General features: G+C 40.1%; 1 protein-coding gene across 3 annotated transcripts in view; it reads left to right on the plus strand.

Moving 5' to 3' along the window:
* The window catches only part of LOC122790141 (vascular endothelial growth factor receptor kdr-like), a 674,216-nt gene that overhangs the window by 227,752 nt on the left and 426,799 nt on the right, over window positions 1-19,665 (plus strand). For all 3 annotated transcript variants that reach the window (XM_044057728.1, XM_044057729.1, XM_044057730.1), the window contains exon 4: window positions 8,370-8,485. In XM_044057728.1, the coding sequence (XP_043913663.1) occupies window positions 8,370-8,485 (116 nt within the window). The remainder of the gene's footprint in view (window positions 1-8,369; window positions 8,486-19,665) is intronic.

The raw sequence follows: 19,665 nt of genomic DNA on the forward strand, positions 1-19,665 counted from the left end.
GCACTGCCCTTTGGCTTGTCTACTGCACCCAGGGTATTCACAAAGTGCCTGGCTCCAGTTATTGCATTTTGCAGACAAAGTCGTATTCAAATATACCCATACCTGAACGATTGCCTAATTCAAGCAGAAAGCCAGGGCAAACGTTTTAATCATTTGGCATTTGTAAAAAGGGTTCTAACTTGTCTGGGGTACACAGTAAATGAAAAGAAATCACAACTGGTACCCTGTCAACAAATTACATTCCTGTGAGCAATATTAAATACAACTTCCCAGATGGCTTACCTCACGCCAGAAAAGCAAATTCATTTGATAACCTACTTCAAACAAATGGCCACAAAAACCCTGCTATCTGCAAGACAAATACTGCAAGTCTTGGGGTTCATGGCCTCCTGCATTCTTCTAATTCCATATGCAAGACTGAATATGAGGAAACTACAGTGGTACCTAAAAAGCCTGTGGAGCCAACATTCTCACAGCCTAGAAACAATAATTCCTATCATACCTTGCTTACTCCTAGAGTTCCTCTGGTGGGCAGAGGCCTGCCACCAAAACAAGGGACTACCATTCACACTAACCCCTGCCATCCAAACCCTAAGAACAGATGCATCAGACTATGCATGTGGGGCTCACCTGGCAGGGAAGTGCATTCAGGGCAAATGGAACCCAAGTCAAATACACCTGCGTATCAATCAAAAAGAAATGTTAGCTGTACAGAATGCTCTGACAGCCTTCAAGGACTACATTCTTCCAGGACAACTAATGGTAAAGATGGACAACATCACGGTTATGTTGTACATAAACAAGCAGGGGGGCACACATTCCTACCCCCTCTGCAGACTAGCCATGGCATTGTGGAACACAGCCTTGAGCTACCAAGTGCACCTACAAGCTCAATTCCTGCCAGAAAAATTAAATACACTGGCAGACGGACTAAGCAGAAACCTCATGGACCCACACAAGTGGAAACTGGAACCAAGGATTTTCAACATGTTGACAAGTGAATGGGGGTGCCCAGACATAGACCTGTTTGCCTCCCCCCAGAACTACCAATTGGACAAATTTTGCACAAGGACTACCCACAAACTAGCCTGGAAAGTGGATGCTCTGTCCTTCAGCTGGAAAAACCTATCAGTCTATGCCTTCCCCCTCCAGCCTCTGCTCTCCAAAGTTCTACTAAAAGTCAAACAGGACAAACCAAGGATGATTTTGATTGCTCCAGACTGGCCGCGCCAACACTGGTACCCCCTCCTGCACAGTGTGTCGCAGTTATCTCCATGGCACCTGCCTCAAATCCCTTCCCTGCTGTCTCAGCAGGAGAACCAGATTCTGCACCCTCAGCTTCCAACATTGAACCTTGCAGCCTGGCTAGTTACTTAAACTCTCCCTTACAATCCCTCAGCAAACCTGTGATGGATGTCATCTTACAGGCAAGGAAGCCTAGTACTAGAAAAGCTTATGCTGAAAAATGGAAAAGATTCTCTGCTTGGAACCAGTCTCAAGGCATGAGCACAGCAGCGCCCAATTTACCTTATATTTTACAATACTTAACTGAGATGCTTCACAAGGGCCTGTCTTTTTCCTCCATTAAAATCCATGCCTCAGCCATTTCAGCTCATTATAACACAGAACTTCTCCTCTTCTCTCATCCTCTGCTCAAGCAGTATCTCAGAGGGGCCAAAAATTTGAGACCTCCCAGGAAAGCTCCAGCCTGGGACCTTAACTTTGTATTGGAGAAACTCACTGTACCTCCTTTCGAGCGAGCTGCTACTGCAGACTTAAGAATTCTTTCTTGGAAAACTGCTTTCCTTTTAGCAATCACTTCAGCTAGAAGGGTATCTGAATTACAGGCCCTCATGGCAGTGGAGCCTTTCATCATCTTTCATGCGGACAGGGTGTCACTCAGGACCAATCCATCCTTCATGCCCAAGGTGGTATCCAGTGTGGCCCTTAATCAGTCCATTAATTTGCCAACCTTCTTTCCCAATCCACAGAACAAAGGGGAATGGATTCTGCATTCCTTGGATGTGCATAGACAACTTAGATTCTACTTGGACAGGACTAAACCTCAAAGAAAATCTGAACAACTGCTGGTAGCATTTGTTGCAGGGGCAGAGGAGAAGGCTATTTCAAAACAAATCATTTCTAAATGGATAAGCTATTGCATTCATTTCTGCTATAAGCACCATGGAAAACCTATCCTCCAGGGGATTAGATCTCACTCCACCAGGGCTGCATCTACTTCTGCAGTCTTTCTCAGAGGTGTTCCTACCAGGGACATCCTAGAAGCTGCTACCTGGAGTTCTGTACATACTTTTCACCAAGCATTATCATTTATCAATTTTCTCTAAATCCAGAGCTGGCTTTGCCATTGCTGTCTTGCAGGCCCTTATAGCTTGCATTAATGCTATATAAATTCCTCCTCCCAACCATAGTTTTGGGAATCTACCCAAATGTAATGACTGCAACAGTGAAACACAAAAAACATAGTACAGTTGCGTACACTTAGCATAAATGTAGATGCTCGAGTGTATTCACTGTTGCAGTCCTGGTTACCCTCCCTCCAGCCCCCTAACTTCTTCTGGCTATACCTCTACTTTCCTTTACTATGCTTAAAAGCCTTTTTGGTGTATTTGCTGCTTTGTTGGAGGTATACCTTTGTATTTTTATGTTTATTTGCTCCCCATTAGGGGGGCACCTGACATCTGGGGCAAGAAAAACTGATGTAATGGCGTCGGCTGCATGTTTTATACCCCTGATGAGCTGATGTCATGAAAGAAGGGACAGCAACCGACACAGGACCCAAGACTCTGTTAATCAGGCTGACTGAGGGCAACCTGCAAGCAGATTACCCAAATGTAATGACTGCAACAGTGAATACACTCGAACATCTACATTTATGGTAAGTGTACACAACTGTACTTTACTAGGATATTGGCCCTGAGGCCCTTATAAGCCTAGCCCATGCATAGATAAATCAGCACCCGATTCCCCTGTCCAGCAAGGACATGGGAGGAATCCCAGGGATGTATTTTCTATTTCCCATCCAATTATTCAGGTTGCACTAAAAAAGGGGTAAAGAAGTACTCTGCTTGACTTGGCGAGGGAGTCTATTCCATAGATGGATTCTCTGGGACACAAATCTGTCCTGCCAACAAGTCCTATTGATGTCACAAACCAGGTTGAGGCCACGTGTGGGTTACTCAAGTGGAGCTTGACTTGTAAATATGCAGCAGTTCCATCAAGACGGGGTCCAAGATCGCCTTGTATGCCAGACAGAGGTCACCTCTGAGGAGTCTGTATGGGATAGGGCTTTTAGTCTGTGTATGGTAGATATTTGAGGCCCTGGATTCTGTTGGTGAGGAACCTCTGTGGTCTCACCAGCTGCTACATGTGCTTTGTGAGGTACATGCCAAATGGGGCATTGTACTCAATAATAAGGGAAGAATACATGGATGTTATGACCTCCTTGTCCCTGGATGAGATACCTTTACTCATGAGGTGGGCCATGTAGAAAGCTTTCCGTACAAGGAAAGCAACATGGTGGTCAAAAGTCAGGTTGCTATTAATCTGGGTGCCCAAATCCCTCACGACTGACTGTGTGCTTAGGATGCTGTTATTAATGTGATAATTTGTGGGGACATCACTCTCCCCAAAGGGGATGATGATGCATTTTTTTGCATTCAGCTTGAGGCCATGTTTCTGGCACCAGTCATTTGTTTGGGTGAGACCCTCTTGCAGGATGTCCACATCACTAGGGGAATTGATGACAGCTCCCAGCTTGCAGTCATCTGCAAACTTGGTTAGCCATAGCCCACTGGTTTTGTCCTGCACCTCAAAAAAGTATTTCCCAAATAACAGATGTGCCAAGACCAAACCTTGGAGTATGCCACTCTATACAGGTCTACTGCTTGATGTGGCTTCCCCTATTTTGACTAGGTGGGTTCTATCAGTGAGTCAGTTAGCTACCCATCTGATAATATATGGACTGATGCCTACTTGAGAGAGTTTACCTATTATGCCCGAGTGGAGAATAGTGTTGAAGGCTTTGGCCAGGTCAAGGTAGGCAGTATGCACTGTCTTCTCCTCATCCATGGTTTTGGTGACTGTCTCAAAAAAGTCAACCTCATTTAACAGACATATCCTCCCCTTGACGAAGCCAAACTCTGTGGAATTGAGTGTTTGGAGGTTGCCAACCTCCTTGTTAATGAGGGCCATGATAATCCATTACATGGCCTTGCAGATCAGGCTAGTTAGGCTGATGGGTCTATAATTTCCTGGATTGGTGGACGCTCCACCTTTATGTAAAGGGATGACAGTGGCTGTCCTCCACTCAGCTCTGATAAAGATGGTACTCTATTTTTGGTTTAGTACGGCACCTAATGGTGCTGCATGTTCCTGCCTGAGTTCATGTAAGATGCAGCCTGGGATGTTATTGGGTCCCATGGAGGTTGTATGTTTTGCTTTTGAGAGAGCAGTGATGACCTGGTCCCTAGATATGATGGGAAGGGGGCAGGTACTGGGGATGTCCTGATTTACTGATGGGGGGAAAGAGGGGTAAAATTTTCAATTAATCTGTCAGCCAGCAAGTTTGCATATCTACGACGTGTATATATGGTGTCCTTGACCACCAGTTCTGAACAGATCTGGATGCTACCTTTGAGATTAGTTTCTGGTGTCATTCCAGGGGGATCCAGTACCTGACAGCCTGGGAAGATATAATCGACAGACCACAATGAAGAAGGCCTTATGGAATTTGGACTCGAAGTTTGCTTTGGAGGATTTCAATAGTGCTCTTATTTGCTTGTTTAGGCTAAGGAGAGATTGCTTCCAATGGGGCACCTTTCTTTGCACTGGACAGCAATTTTTTTTCTTTTGTTATAGAGTTTACTTATTGCAGATGTCCACCAGACAGGTTTATTCTTTCTTGTGGAGGATGATTTAGCCCTGTCGGGTAGTTCTGATTCCATGCATCTACATAAATGTTTGCATAGTAATTCGGTATAGTTTTGGATACTGGTGCCAGTTCCTAGAGAGGGGAGGGGGCTGTGAAGCTTTTTATACCATCCCTCAGGAGGCTGTAGTCAGCTTTGGAGAAGTTTTTTTGTTTGACTCTAACTAGAGGGGGGGTCAGGGGAGATGGTGACTTTAAACGTGACCACTTTATGGTCTGATCTTAGATGGGAAAATGATATTGCAGTGATGCTGCAGTGGTTATTCATGTTGGTCAATACCAAGTCCAAGATATTATCACCTCTTGTGGGGGTATCGCCTAGCTGTTCCAAAGCATTTGCATTGGCAAAATAGAGGAATTTCTGGGCATTTGTGTTTTGGCATGAGTAGTTCTTCCACTCTATGTTTGGGTAGTAAAAGTTACCCAGGATCAGGGTAAAGGGTTGAATCTTGATAGATCTGAAGAGGTCTATATAGGCAGTTTGGGCATCCTGGGTCAGATTTGGGGGCCAGTAGAGAGCTATGATTTGTATTGAGGTCTTATCAATGGTTAACTGCACCTGGAGTGTCTCTTGTGCGTCATACTGTTTGACCAGCCTGGAGGTGTGTGTGTCTTTAATATATATTGAAACTCCACCTCCTTTGGCTTTACTACCCACAGTTTGGGGTCTGAATGTATGGTAGGATGTGTAACCACATATGGCTGGGGTGCTCTCTGCAGCTTTGAACCAGGTTTCTGTGACTGTGCAGATGTCAGCATTTTCCAGGGTTAAGAATGCTTGCAATGAGTGCAGTTTCATGTTTAGACTTGTGGAATTTAGTAGCATGACCTTTAATTTGAGTTTTGTTGAAATTTGTATGCTGGTAGGTTTAACCTCATCACTTTTTCTAAAAAAAGGCACTAAAGGGGAAGCAAGTGCCTTTGCCAGAAGCCTGAAGCCCAAGTGAGACAGATGCAGGCCATCTCTGGCAAAACATTGTGGTCTGTTGATCATATCTTCCCAGGCTGTCATTACTGGATCCCTCTGGAATGACACCAGAAACTAAACCAATTGTTAAAGTCAATATTTTCTGTTTGTATTGAGGCATCATTCTGGGAGATGGGAGAATGCCATATATTCAGACATATATTCAACGAGTTCAATAATGTTTCTTTTCATATAGTCAAGGGAGGTACATCTCAAGTCATTCACACCAGCATGGACTATCACAGAGTCATGACAGTACCTCTTGTTGAGAGACTTGAGTGCGTGTGTGATATGGCAGATTCTGGCCCTTGACAGACAACTGTGACTTTCTTTTTATCCAGCCTGGTGAAAGGTACACTTTGTGTCACACAATGGAGTCTCCTATGACTAATATGTTGGGTTTATGGTTAATCCTTAGTGGTTGTGAGACACAGGTGAGTGAACTATGAGTGGTATGTGGTGTGGAGATCAGGTGTGTTTTTGCCTTGGAGGTCTCCTTTGTTTGGGTATATTTTGGTTGAGGACCACTACATATGTGGGTGTGTGTTGTGTAGATGTGGGTGGTGTTTGTGGTATAGTGATTGTGTTGACAACCTTCTCAGTGACAGATATACTGGCTTGTGAGGGAGAGCGCATGGACTGTAGGTTCCTAATGTAATTGCATCTCTTGCAAATTATGTTCCTAGGTGGTAGTAATAGTAGGTAGTTGTCTGTGTACATAAGGGAGTTGCTACACTGTCTCAGGATGCCCATATCAACCAGACTGGCAGGAGAAACTATAGGAAATTGTCCATCCATAATTTTCAGAATCTGAGAGAGAAGGCCAGGGAGAGATAATTTGTTAGTCTAAAGCCCAAGTGCTTAAACCAAAACTAAGAGGCTTAGAATAGCACTTACAATTTAAACAGGCTATAAATGAGCAGTAACAATTGCAACATAAAACAGATTCCAATCCTTTGTGCATTCAGTTCATCTACTCATAGTGGAAGCCTCGTGGGGTACTATTTTTCACCTGAAATATTTAATACAAAAAAGTAATGACAATTTATTTAAGACCATCAGTGTAAAGTTTGCAGATCAGTTTATATAGATCAGCTTCACTATTTTAGAGCAAAAGTTCTGTTGTAATGAATAGCAATATATCAGAAATTGCAGTTCTCTCTTAGCCTGATGACTTTAATGGGCCAGAAGAAAGTTGCAAAGTTTCTGGTATTAAGCACAGTTTAAGTCAACATTAATTAAAAATACTGTACCACATCTTTGTACAGTGAAATAAGACTTCTAGACTACTGTGCTATCCACAAATGCAAACATTAGGTAAGACTTTCAACTAGGTGCATTTTGTTTAAGAACAGATGAACTCTTGGGAAATGGATACTGAGCAGGCAGAGTTTCATAGGATCATAGGAGATTACTAGGCTATCAACACGGGGATAATTTGAAGCCTAGCCATTTCAACCCAATGTAATACCATAGAAGTACAAGTCAGTGCCCAAGACTGCATTTAGTGATGACTGCCCATGTCCAGGGGGGTTGTGGGCACTATTCCAGTTAAGAATTTACGGTGCCCCATCCACTCGTCAGGGGTCCTCTTGAACAGTGTCATAGAGGTGTTCCATTTTACATGAATTGGTAGCCTATTCCAAAGATGTGGCAGTCACTGGGAGATAAATATGCCCCTCCAGCAAGTCCTATTTAAGTTTTAGGCCATATTTAATTGCCTGTAATGGGTATCCCTAGTCCCATTTGATTTACAAATATGCAGTAAGTTTCAAGAGCTTATACTTATTCAAAAGGGATATGTCTTGCTTTTTTCCATCAAATGTTAAATGTTTTGTGATTAAGGCTTTGCAAGTTTTGTGTGTTATTGTTGGAAACAAAGAAATTCATTATGATGGATAGTTTTTCTCCATCTGGTAAATCAAACCATATCTGTTTTATTGAGTTCCATTACCATTATGGTTATAAGGCAATGGTGGGAATTCTGCCATTGTTTGAGAATTAAATGCCTAACTATCCACAATTATTTCCAGCATGTGGCAGACATCCTTAGGGAAGGATAGCTACCCACCTCCCAAAGAGTTCAGAACTGCAATGTTGACAGTGGACATGTCTGACTTCACATGAAGCTGTGAAGTACAATTGTATTCTCACCCTATAACAACAGTTCAATAAATCTGTCTGAAAGTGCTTAGTTGTTTTTATTTTTGAGTGAACACAGAACGCCTGGTTGTGTCACTATACATGGATGAGAGGTACCTTTTTATGTCATTGTATATATGCCTGAAGAACAGTGTTGAATTTCTGCTCCATCATTTTCATATAAATATGTTGCAGAAATGAATATAGTTTATTCATGATAATTAGCTGATGTAATTAAAAAAGGGCCAGCACAAAATTACGAGAACAGCATGATCAATCAAGTTTCACTTTTCTCTGTTCTTCTTGCAGACAATTCAAGTCCCTTTATTGAACAAGAATCAGTAGCTCTGAATTTTACTGAGGGTAAAGACCTAATTGTTCCTTGCCGAGTCACAGCACCGCATTTTAAAGTCTCTCTTGAAATGGTAAGGAAGAAGATTGAGATGTGGATTATAATTTTATGTAATGTTTGCTTTTTCCTGCAGGTATATGGAACAAAGGGTATGTATGCTAGTTTGCCATGAAAAAATGCACAGGAATAAAAACAAAATTAATGAAAAGTAACTTCTCAGTAACTCCTAGCTGCTAAATGCTAGGAGTCTAAATATGAAACTGCAATCATTGAAGTATTCCTAACAATGGAAAATGCTGACACATGTGCAGTCACAGAAACCTGGATCAAAGCTGTGGAGAGCACCCCAGCCTTACCTGGTTACACATCCCATCATACATTCAGACCCCAAACTGTGGGCAGTAAAGCCAAAGGAGATGGAGTTTCAATATACATTAAAGACATACACACCTCCAGGCTGGTCAAACAGTATGACGCACAGGAGACACTCCAGGTGCAGTTAACCATTGACAAGACCCATATTCAAATCATAGCTAGCTACCACTCCCAAATCTCACTCAAGATGCCCAATCTGCCTATTTGTACCTGTTCAAATCTATCAAGATTCAACCCTTTACCCTGATCCGTGGTGACTTTAACTTCCCAAACATAGATTGGAAGAACTACTCATGCGAGAACACAAATGCCCAGAGATTCCTTGATTTTGTCAATGCAAATGTTTTGGAACAGCTAGTCGATACCCTCACAAGAGGTGATAATATCTTGGACTTGGTATTAACCAACATGAGTAACCACTGCAGCACCCCTATAGTATCATCCTCCCTGGTAAGATCTGATCACAAAGATTTCACTTTTGAGGTCACCATCTCCCCCAACCCCCCGCTTGCTTGGATCAGACATAGAAACTTCTCCAAAGCTGATTACAGCCTCCTGTGGGATGGTATAAACAGCTTCACAGCCCTCTCCCCCTGTGTAGGAACTAGCACCAATATCCACAACTACACAAAAAGCACTATACAAGCATTTATATAGATGCATGGAATCAGGAATACCCAAAAGGACTAAATCAGCCTCTACAAGGAAGAGTAAACCTGTCTGGTGGACATCTACAATAAATAAGCTCTATAACAAAAGGAAAAATTGCTGTCCAAGACCAGAAAGAGCAGGTGCCCATTTGGAAGCAATGTCTACTTAGCCTAAACAAACAAACAAAAGCACTACTGAAATCCTCCAAAGCAAACTTCTAGTCCAACTTGGCCACATCTACTAGAGACAATCATAAGGCCATCTTCACATACGTCTTCAACCTCAAAGGAAGCACCCAGATCTGTTCAGAACTGGTGGTCAAGGACACCACATATACAAATGCCATAGATGTAGCAAACTTGCTGGCTGACATATTCACTGAACACTTTACCCCTCTGTCCCCCATCAGTAAATCAGAACATGCCCAGTACCTGCTCTCTTCCCCTTATATCTAGGGAGTATCACTGCTCTCTCAAAGGCAAAAAATACAGCCTCAATGGGATCCGATAACATCCCAGGCTACATTCTACGTGAACTCAGGCAGGGACTTGCAGCACCATTAGGCACTCTATTCAATCAAAGCCTGAGTACTGGCTTCATTCCACCTGAGTGGAGGACAGCCACTGTCATCCCTTTACACAAAGGTGGAGCATCCACCGATCTGGAAAATTATAGACCCATCAGCCTAACTAGCCTGATCTGCAAGGCCATGGAATGGATTATTATGGACCTCATTAACTAGGACATTGGCAACCTCCAAACATTTGATCCTACACAGTTTGGTTTCATCAAGGCAAGGTCATATCTACTAAATTTGGTAAAATTCTTTGAGACAGTCACCAAAGCCATGGACGAGGAGAAGACAGTGCACACCCCCTACTTTGACCTGGCCAAAGCCTTTGACACTGTTCCCCACTCAGGTATAATAGATAAACTCTCTCAACTAGGCATCAATCCATATGTTACCAGATGGGTAGCAGACTGGCTCACTGGTAGAACTCACATATTCAAAATAGGGGATGCCACCTCAAGCAGTAGACCCGTAACAAGCAGCATACCCCAGTGTTTGGTTTTGGGGTCTCTGTTATTTGGGATATACTTTTCTGAGGTGCATGCCAAAACCAGGAGGCCATGGCTGACCATGTTTGCAGATGACTGCAAGCTGGGTGCTGTCATCAGTTCCCTTAGTGATGTGGACATCCTCCCAGATGGTCTCATTCAGGCAAATGAGTGGTGCCAGAAATATGCTCTCAAGCTGAATACCAAAAAAATGCATCATCCCCTTTGAGGAGAGTGACGTCCCCACAAATTATCACATTAATAACAATGTCCTAAGCACACAATCACTCATGAGGGATTTGACCACCCAGGTTGTGTTGTTTCCATTGTATGGAAAGCTTTCTACATGCCCTACCTCATAAGTAAGGGTATCTCATCCAGGGACAAGGAGGTTATAACATCCCTGTATTCGTCTCTTCTCTTATAAGGCCCATTATTGAGTACAATGCCCCTTTCGGCATGTACCTCTCAAAGCACATGCAGCCGCTGGAGAGACCACAGAGGTTCCTCATCAGGAGAATCCAGGGCCTCAAACATCTACCATACACAGATAGGCTAAAAGCCCTATCCCTCTATGTAGTTCAGACTTCTCAGAGGGGACCTCTGTCTGGCATACAAGGCGACCACGGACCCCACCCCTCCATAAGTCAAGTTCCACTTAAGTAACCCATACACTCTGCCTCAACCTGGTCTGTGATATCAACAAGACTTGTTGGCAGGACAGATGTGTGTCCCAGAGACACCCCATCTATGGAATAGACTCCCTCTCCACATCAAGCAGAGTACCTCTTTACCCCTTTTGAAGTATAACCTGGATAACTGGATGGGAAACAGAAAATATTCCCCTGGGATTCCACCTGTGTCCCTGCTGGACAGGGGCATCAGGTGCTGATTTGTCTAAACATGGGCTAAACTCTTGGCTAGGCTTATAAGGGCCTCAAGGCCAATAGCCTAGTAATCTCCTGTAATCCTCAGTCATGACTACTCATTAACAGAAAAAGCCAATGAGCATTAAAGTCACATAAAACTCAGAATCAGTCTGAGTAACTCACAGAATGCTTTGTATAAGGGGATTTAACCTCATTTTAAATGGGGAAAGTTGCTATTACCCATGAGACCTTGAACTCTCAATGCTATTTGCTTACTTGTACAATAATAGCTAGATATTCTACTTTGTGTTTGTTTTTCATTACTCTTTGAAGTCCAGAGATTGTGTGACTGATCTTAGTACAAATAACTATTTTAATGAAAAACAGATTTGTTACTCTTGGTGTCAGTTCCCTTTTTGGTATCATGTGTGGTAATGTTTCCCCACAAGTGAAACATGAAACCACTAATTACTTCATCTGTGGCCTTTTCCATACTTATTTAAACTCTATTCAATATTAGATGAGTAACTGCAAAGGTGGTGAAAGTAAATTATTTGCTGAAACAATATGTTACATTCTTTGCAAAGTTCTGTCATCTAGCAATAAATAAATACAGTATTAGTGTTTCAGTACAAAATATAGACAAACTATTTTTGTTTGTTTTTTTACTGCACATTGAAATAAATATTCAGCTTTATTAGTTTTCTAGAATTTAAATAAATACCAACAGTACAGGGAGAAATAATTGGAAAGTATTGGTGCAGATTAAACTACCAGTGTTGGAAAGTAATAGATTTGGCAAAATAAGCAGAATTTTCTGGGACAAAACTCTATCTAGTGTAGGAGAAGCCTTTCCCTATGCCAAACCTCATATTTGAGCCCTTGAGAGCTTCAGTTTTTATGATTTGGTAAAAGCTTTATCCTGTAGTACTATCAGTTCAAAGGGAAATTAAGTGATAACATTTTATAGACAGAGACACAAAAAAAAATGTTGTGAGGTAGAGAAAAGTAAGCCAAATGTTTCATTTATTCCACACTTGTCTGATCATAAGCATTCTGGAAAAGAAGAAACATTTGTGCAATAAAAGTCCACAGAACAGTGGGCAACAATCTCATGGAGTATTAGTCACAGAAGGGTGCCATTTTAAATGGATGACTGATGTCAGATTCTAGATGATGATGATTTAGAAAGATGATGATGATGACACTCTTCCAAGCCTCATTTTAGGTGTCAAAATGTTTTTTTCTCAGTGATGATATCTATTGGAGTCATACCTCTCAACCTCGCAGAGTAAGAATTCTCAACAGAGTCATGAATAAAAGTGGGACCAAAACCCAAAAATAGGGACAATTTTTAAATATTGCTCTCACACACTTAGAAAGTTGATAGAATAACAGGTTTTACATTAGCATGAATTTTCTGAATGGCATGAAGTCTAAACTCAAATGGCTGTCATGTTTTTTTTTTTTTTACTTCAACCTTTAATGATTTGCCACTAATTTTCCAGAAAACCACAATTTTATTAAAAGCAGGCCAAAAATATGAGGGAAAAATCTGGACATTCTGTGGAAAAACTGTACTGTTGAGGGGTATGCTCTGAGTTAAAAACTAATGACATTATAATGAGGACTAGTAAAATTTAAAACAATGGTTTTGAAGCAGTAATATGAGGTATACAAATGATTATTTAGATTACAAGGGTCACTCTTTATATAGCAAAGTAACAAAGCTTCTAATCTGATAATTTTCCAAATTTCAATAGTGACTAAAACAGAAGATACAAGGCAATAAGGTGCCTAGACATTGTCATAGGCAGTATATAAAAAAAAATAAATAAATAATAGTAAAGTATGAACATTTTTTGTGCAGAGCCTTCCTTTACACTTGATTTTAAAATAAGTGAAAAGAAAAACAATTTTACAAATCCATACATTCTATTAAATAAAGCCCTTCTTCGGAATGGTGCATTATCAGTAAGGATGTCCTTTTTTAATCAGAATATAATTTTTTTTTAATTTACAAAATTCTCCAAATATTACATCACATAAATCAAAAAGTGTTACATTGTAAAAGCCTGAAGGAAGACCCTGAAAGTAAGATTCTTAGTCTGAAATACCTCCTCTCCAAAACAAAACAAACATTTTTTTTTGCTTTGTACTTCTACAAAATGTCTCACACTCATTTGCAAGATGAAGTAAGTCACTATTTGAATGGTTCTAAACTTAGTTAAAAGGTCTATATAGATAATATTTTGTTTATATTATTTTACTTTTACATTACATTTTTAGGGATATAATGCTTTCGTTCTGGGGTAACTCATCCCTTATATTCCTAACTTGACCACTGTGTAACACTGTGCATCATCCCTGATTTCATTTGATTAAGTACTTTGTGTAACTGAAGCTACAATACAGTCCATTGTAGACCAAAGTAAGGTCAAAGCTGTCCGTTATAAAACTTAAAGCTATAATGAAAAACTTGAATTTAGCATTTATCATTTAAATCCACAGTATTATATACGTAATACTACCTTGCATTAAGCAGTTTATTACATACTCATTTAAACCTTAGTCCAGAATAGGATTTAAATCATGACATTGTTTTAGTTATACTACTAAATATGTTTTATTTTACATTGCATTGGCCAATTATCACTCAAGTTACAGTCAAAGTTTTGAAACCTTAATTGTTGCTGCATTGGTGTAAAAGTCTTAGTTGAGTATGCAGTAAACCTCAGTAAGTTGTAACCCCTTAATGGCAAAAAAGTAATGAAATTTATGGATGTGTAAATTCAAAGTAAGAATGCAATCATAGGTAATTATTCTGCAGTAAGTAGATGCTGAAGAGTCATTTATACATTTTAGTAATTGTGAAGATAGGTGAAGGCTGCCAGCCTAGCCAGATAGAATTTTATAGATAATTCTGTCATCTGTAAATATTAATGGTAAAAATAGAGTTACATGTGGAACTGAAAAAATGTAACAGGCACTCTGCTGTAAGGAAGCTAAGTCAAGCATTTTATGACTGTCTTTGATCTTTAAAGTTGGCTCTGGCTGGTCTAGATGAAGGAATTCTTGCTATTGCTTTAAGGCCAGATTTAATGGCCAGAATTTGCATGCATAAATGTCCTTAATAGCTTTGTTTCCTGACCTGGTGTGAGCTTACTAAAGAATGTAGCCTGTTAGCCTGGGAACCCAGGGAAGTGTGAAGAATGATATAATGTGAACCAGGAATGTGATTTTAAAAACAGAGAGAATCAAAGACCATTAGGCATTTTTGTCTTGACCATCCAACTCAGCGCTGCCTTTGTTCTATATGGAAGTTTATCTTAGATTTGTGTTTTCTTAGAAAATAGCTAGAAACTAGAAAGAAGTGCTTTTCTGTGATGTTAGAAATGTACTGCTGAATTATTTTAAGTATTTCTCTGTGATCTCTGAACCCTTGACTAGCAGTGTGTAGTAAAAAGTATTGTTTTGTGTTTTGACTATTTGTTATTAAATATTTTAAACCCTTTCAACCGTGGCTGTTTTGTAGAGATAATTTAAGCTCTTTAGAGTACCTGCATGCCTTTGGTAAAATTGTACAAAGCCACTCCAATAGCTTTAGCAGTGGGCTATACTACCACTTGGATAATAATATTGCACAGTAATAATTGGACACCCTTTTAAGGGCCTTTTAGTAGCTGATAAATATTAGCTGGGTGGTGGCAGTGATTTCTACAGTATAGTCTGGGAAAAAGGGGCACAGCTGGACAGCCTGTGCCAGCCTTCCCCAGGAGTGCCTGTGTGGTTGTATAAACTCTTCTCAAAGTGTGTGTGTGTGTGTGTGTGTGTGTGTCAGCTACTTGGGCAGGGACATGAAGCACTGGCTGGACAGAGAGGGTGCTGGAGGTTTTAGCTTGCCCACTAGGCTGAGATCTGGACCCTATAGCTGTGCCAGTGGGGAGTCTTATTGGGGACCTGGAGAGCAAGGGAGTGACCAGCCCCAGACTGACTGTGATCTCTGTGTGCTATTAAGGGAAATTGCACTTTACTGTGTGTATTTGTTATCCTTTCCTCCTATAAGAGACGCCCCTCGCTGGTGTTAGTAGCGAGGATTGAAGCTCCTTGATTGCTGGGCCAGGGCACAGGCATCATAGTAATAATATGCTTAATAGAATAAATTAGATGGAGATTAAACAAAACTAATGATGGCAGTTGACATTTTCTACCACCTACCTCTTCATCCAGCAAGTCATAACTGTAGATCACTGTGTGCGATATACCTTTAAGAAGCTTTCCAGTGAGTCAACACATGCATGTAAGTTCTGAGCATGTGCAAGCAACAGTGTCATTTTGAGTGCACAGCCAGAGTGAGAGCAAGGAAGCATGTAGTCATTCAGAAGGATTAAGTTTAATGTTCCTGTTATCCATTCTGATGTATTTATATATAATAAACTACTTAAATGAACACCCAAGCCTTAATGTCTTATTAATGCACATAAGAAGAGCGACAATAACTTTATAAATTAGTCCAAGACAAAGTATTCCCCAGCAGGTAAACAGGTCCTGTTGTAATAGGCAAACAAAGCAGCAAAAGGCAGCAACGGTACACTGAAGCATGACTCGATGTACCATCCAATAAAAATCAAAAACACATTTATTTCTAGGTAAGCGCTTTCACCACATATCGTGGCTTCATCAGACCATATACAAACAAAGACTCATAAAAGACCAAATGGATTTATATATAAATCACCTCCCACTCATTAAATTCAAACATTTCTTTCAACAAATCATTATACAATGTAAGCGCCCCCTAATTAATGAGCGACATTAATTGTTGCCTTGTACTGTTTAAAACAACAATCAGATTGTCAAACTGCCTTCTCATGTATAACATCACAATAATAAAAGTTTGTCATAAAACTGAGTTTTAAAAGCAATCGGGCATTGTTGCTGTCTTTTTCTGCTATGTTTGCCTATTACAACGGGACCTGTTTACCTGCTGGGGAATACTTTGTCTTGGACTATTGTTTTACTTATTTGTTCCAACCAGTGGGAGCATGGTAGAACTGAATGCTGGAAGTAGCATCCTGCCCTCACCAAGAATGATACCATGGTGCTAACTATACTGTGGATAAAATTAACTTGCATTTTTCATTTGCTCAATTTAAAGTCTGGCATTAAGCTTTAGTGTGTATTTGTGTAAAATAAACTATAATATTTATACCGTCTTTTTGGGGGAAGATTAACTGATCTGTGAATGCAAGTAACTTGTTCTCTATTTGCTCAGATGAAAGTCTGAGAATAAGGGATAGTGTGAATTTGTATGAAATAAATTGAAATATTTGCTCTTTTGAAATATTCTGGCAGACAGACAAATTGAAGGAGAGGAATGTCTGTGCTGTGGATGAAAGCAACTTGCTCTCTGCTAATAATAAAGTTTACTTGAACTTCATGGCTCTGAACTGTGTCTGATTTTGCAAAATAAATCTCATTTTACCTCATATTTTGTTCTGATCCTTTTAACATTTTGATTTTAGATAAATCACTGAAAACTGCAGTCAGTTAATAATGCTAGACATTACGCCAATATTCTTCTTCTTTAGAAAGAGTAAGTTGATGTAAAAATATTTTGTTGTATTCATGAATTCATGTGAATTAGAGTAATACTTAAAATTGTTCTGATTTTGGACCTTTGTTCCTCTTTAGCCCTTTCTCAAAATTCTTGAGATATGAAACTGAAAGTTATATTTTCCTTAAGAAGCTGAAAGCTATGTTCTCCTTAATAAACAATATATATGCTTTAATATTTTTTAAAATACAAGTGTCTAGTGGTATCCAAATTATTTGGATTAAAAAATAAATATATGATATAAAATAGCAAGATATGCCATGAGCAAAATGAATACTTAAGTGATGCACTACACATGGTACCTTAAATTATGAACAGGAATCATTCTCAGTCATTCCAAGTTATAGCTTTGGCCCATTCCAGTTTCTTACACTGGTGTTGTTCAAAATTCAGACCAGAAAAGAGAATCTGTGGTTCTGGTGTAACCACACACTTGCATAGCCAAAAAAAAGATTATTATAGCAATAACCCATGCCTGGGTGTGGGTAATGCTGGATTTACCCACGGTTGGCGTGGTTTGGTCCCGAGGGCGAAGCCCGAGGGACCAAACAAAGCCAACCGTGGGTAAATCCAGCATTACCCACACCCAGAAGTGGTTATTGCTATTATTAATGACATTATTTAAGAAAAGAAATAATTACTTTTCTTAAATAATGGCATTGTATAATGCCTCTTTACTGCCCTTCCACAGCTGTCTGGTATTCTGCGGCAGTTCTGATGTACCTGGCGCCTCGCAGTACATCAGAGCTGTGGGCAAAAGCAATGGAGAACGCAAGATCTCCGTTGCTTTTTACTGTTTCGCTATGTTAAATGGGTTTAACATAGCGAGACAGCTTTAAAATAAGCAACGGATATCTCCGTTGCTTTTTTTACTGTTTCGCTATGTTAAACCCATTTAATATAGCGAGACAGCTTTAAAAAAAAAAAGCAACGGAGATCGCAAGATCTCCGTTGTTTTTTACACACTGTGTTGCTATGTTAAAGGAGTTTAACATAGCGAGACAGCTTTAAAAAAAGCAACGGAGATCTCCGTTGCTTTTTTTAAACCTGTGTCGTTATGTTAAACTCTTTTAACATAGCGAGACAGTGTTTTATACTAATGGAAAAAGTCCGGGTGACCGGACCTTTTTCCGTTAGTATATTGAGGGATTTACAACGGGCACGCTGGTTGGGCTGGCCAATCAGCGTGCATGTTTTAGGGGAGGAATTGTATAATTACTTGCAATGCATGTTTCAGTCCGGCTGCCTCAGTCACACTAATTGGGTGATGCTTGGGACATCCTCAAGAGTGCTGCTGATTTGCAGAGTAAACCTAATGATGTCTACAAGCCAGATTGTTTTGAAAACAGCCTGTCAAGTAAATTAATATTTTGTTGTTGTTGTTTTACTTATGTGCTCCTTGAAACTCTTCACATGTGCAGTTCAGAGGTAATTTGAAGCAAAACAAAAAGTCAGGAAGCCGATTGTTATTTTCAGTTAAACAATAATATTCAGATTTTTAAATCCAGCACACTTTCTTTTTTTATTCTCAAATGGGGGGGGGGGGGGGGTTGCAGCCCAGCAACCAGCAGCATTAGCCTCCCCTGTATAACAGGACTAGTGTGCTTTTCTATGAACTAAGCTTTTGACACTCTGCATAAAACCAACTCATAACTGTCCCTGAGTTTGAAGACTGTCTTTATCTTTGCTTTATTTTGATCTAATACTCCTAAAGATTTGTGGTTTCTTGACAAATCACTAAGGACCACATTCATTTGAGTTTCAGAATGCTATTCTTTAGAAAATGCATGTCAATGTAAAACTGTTACTGTAGCAACTTTTTAACTATACAAGAGCAACATCTAAAAGCTTTTAAAATTTGTTTCCAGTTTGGGATGTTTATCTTATATGTTTGACTTTGTCTCTTATTCTTTCACTAAAAGATGAAGAGGTACTTTTTTATCACAGATGAGGTGCACACAAGTCTCTATAAGTGTTGGGAGTGGGTGGGAGTGGTTTGAGATTGAAAGCAACTTATACTTTTGTCATTTGTTCAGTTACCCATATGGCTTCTCTGGACTAATGTACATTTATGTGAAATAATCTGAAATACTTGTGGGCTGGCTACTGTTTATTTGAAACAAAACTGAAATCTCATAGTTCTCAACTGAGTTTGCCTAAGGCCTGCAATTTTGCCTCATATTTTTTGTTTGTTCCTCAGAAAAATGTGTAGTTTTCTTTCAAACAGTTGAAGATTATAGTCACTTGTTGTATCTTTCGGTTTTTCCCAGTTAGGGGTCGCCACAGCGGGACTCCGGTCCGCTAATGATTGGCAGTAGATTTTTACATACCGACTTGCCAGGCCTGACACACAACCTTCAACGAAGGTACGCCCATTCACGCATGTCTCCCACACAGAAGGCGCTTTAGCTGAGAATTAAACAGGACAAAGTCTTACTGTGAGGCGATAACGCTACCGCAACACCACCATGAAGATTATAGTCACTAAATAACAAAAAACATTTGAGTTTCAAATGTCATGTTCTTCTAATGGAAAGCCTTTAATTGTAACAAATGTATAGGTATATAACAGCAGTATTTAAAATCTGTCCCTGATTCCGGTCTTTGTCCCTTATTATTTTTGACATTGCCCCGTTTCTTGCTCTAAGTGTTTTTTTTTTTTTTACCACAATCAGATGAGAA

Source organism: Protopterus annectens, chromosome 15.part0, assembly GCF_019279795.1.
Source record: "Protopterus annectens isolate FY-2018-M chromosome 15.part0, PAN1.0, whole genome shotgun sequence".
In the NCBI taxonomy this organism is placed as follows: Eukaryota; Metazoa; Chordata; order Ceratodontiformes; family Protopteridae; genus Protopterus; species Protopterus annectens.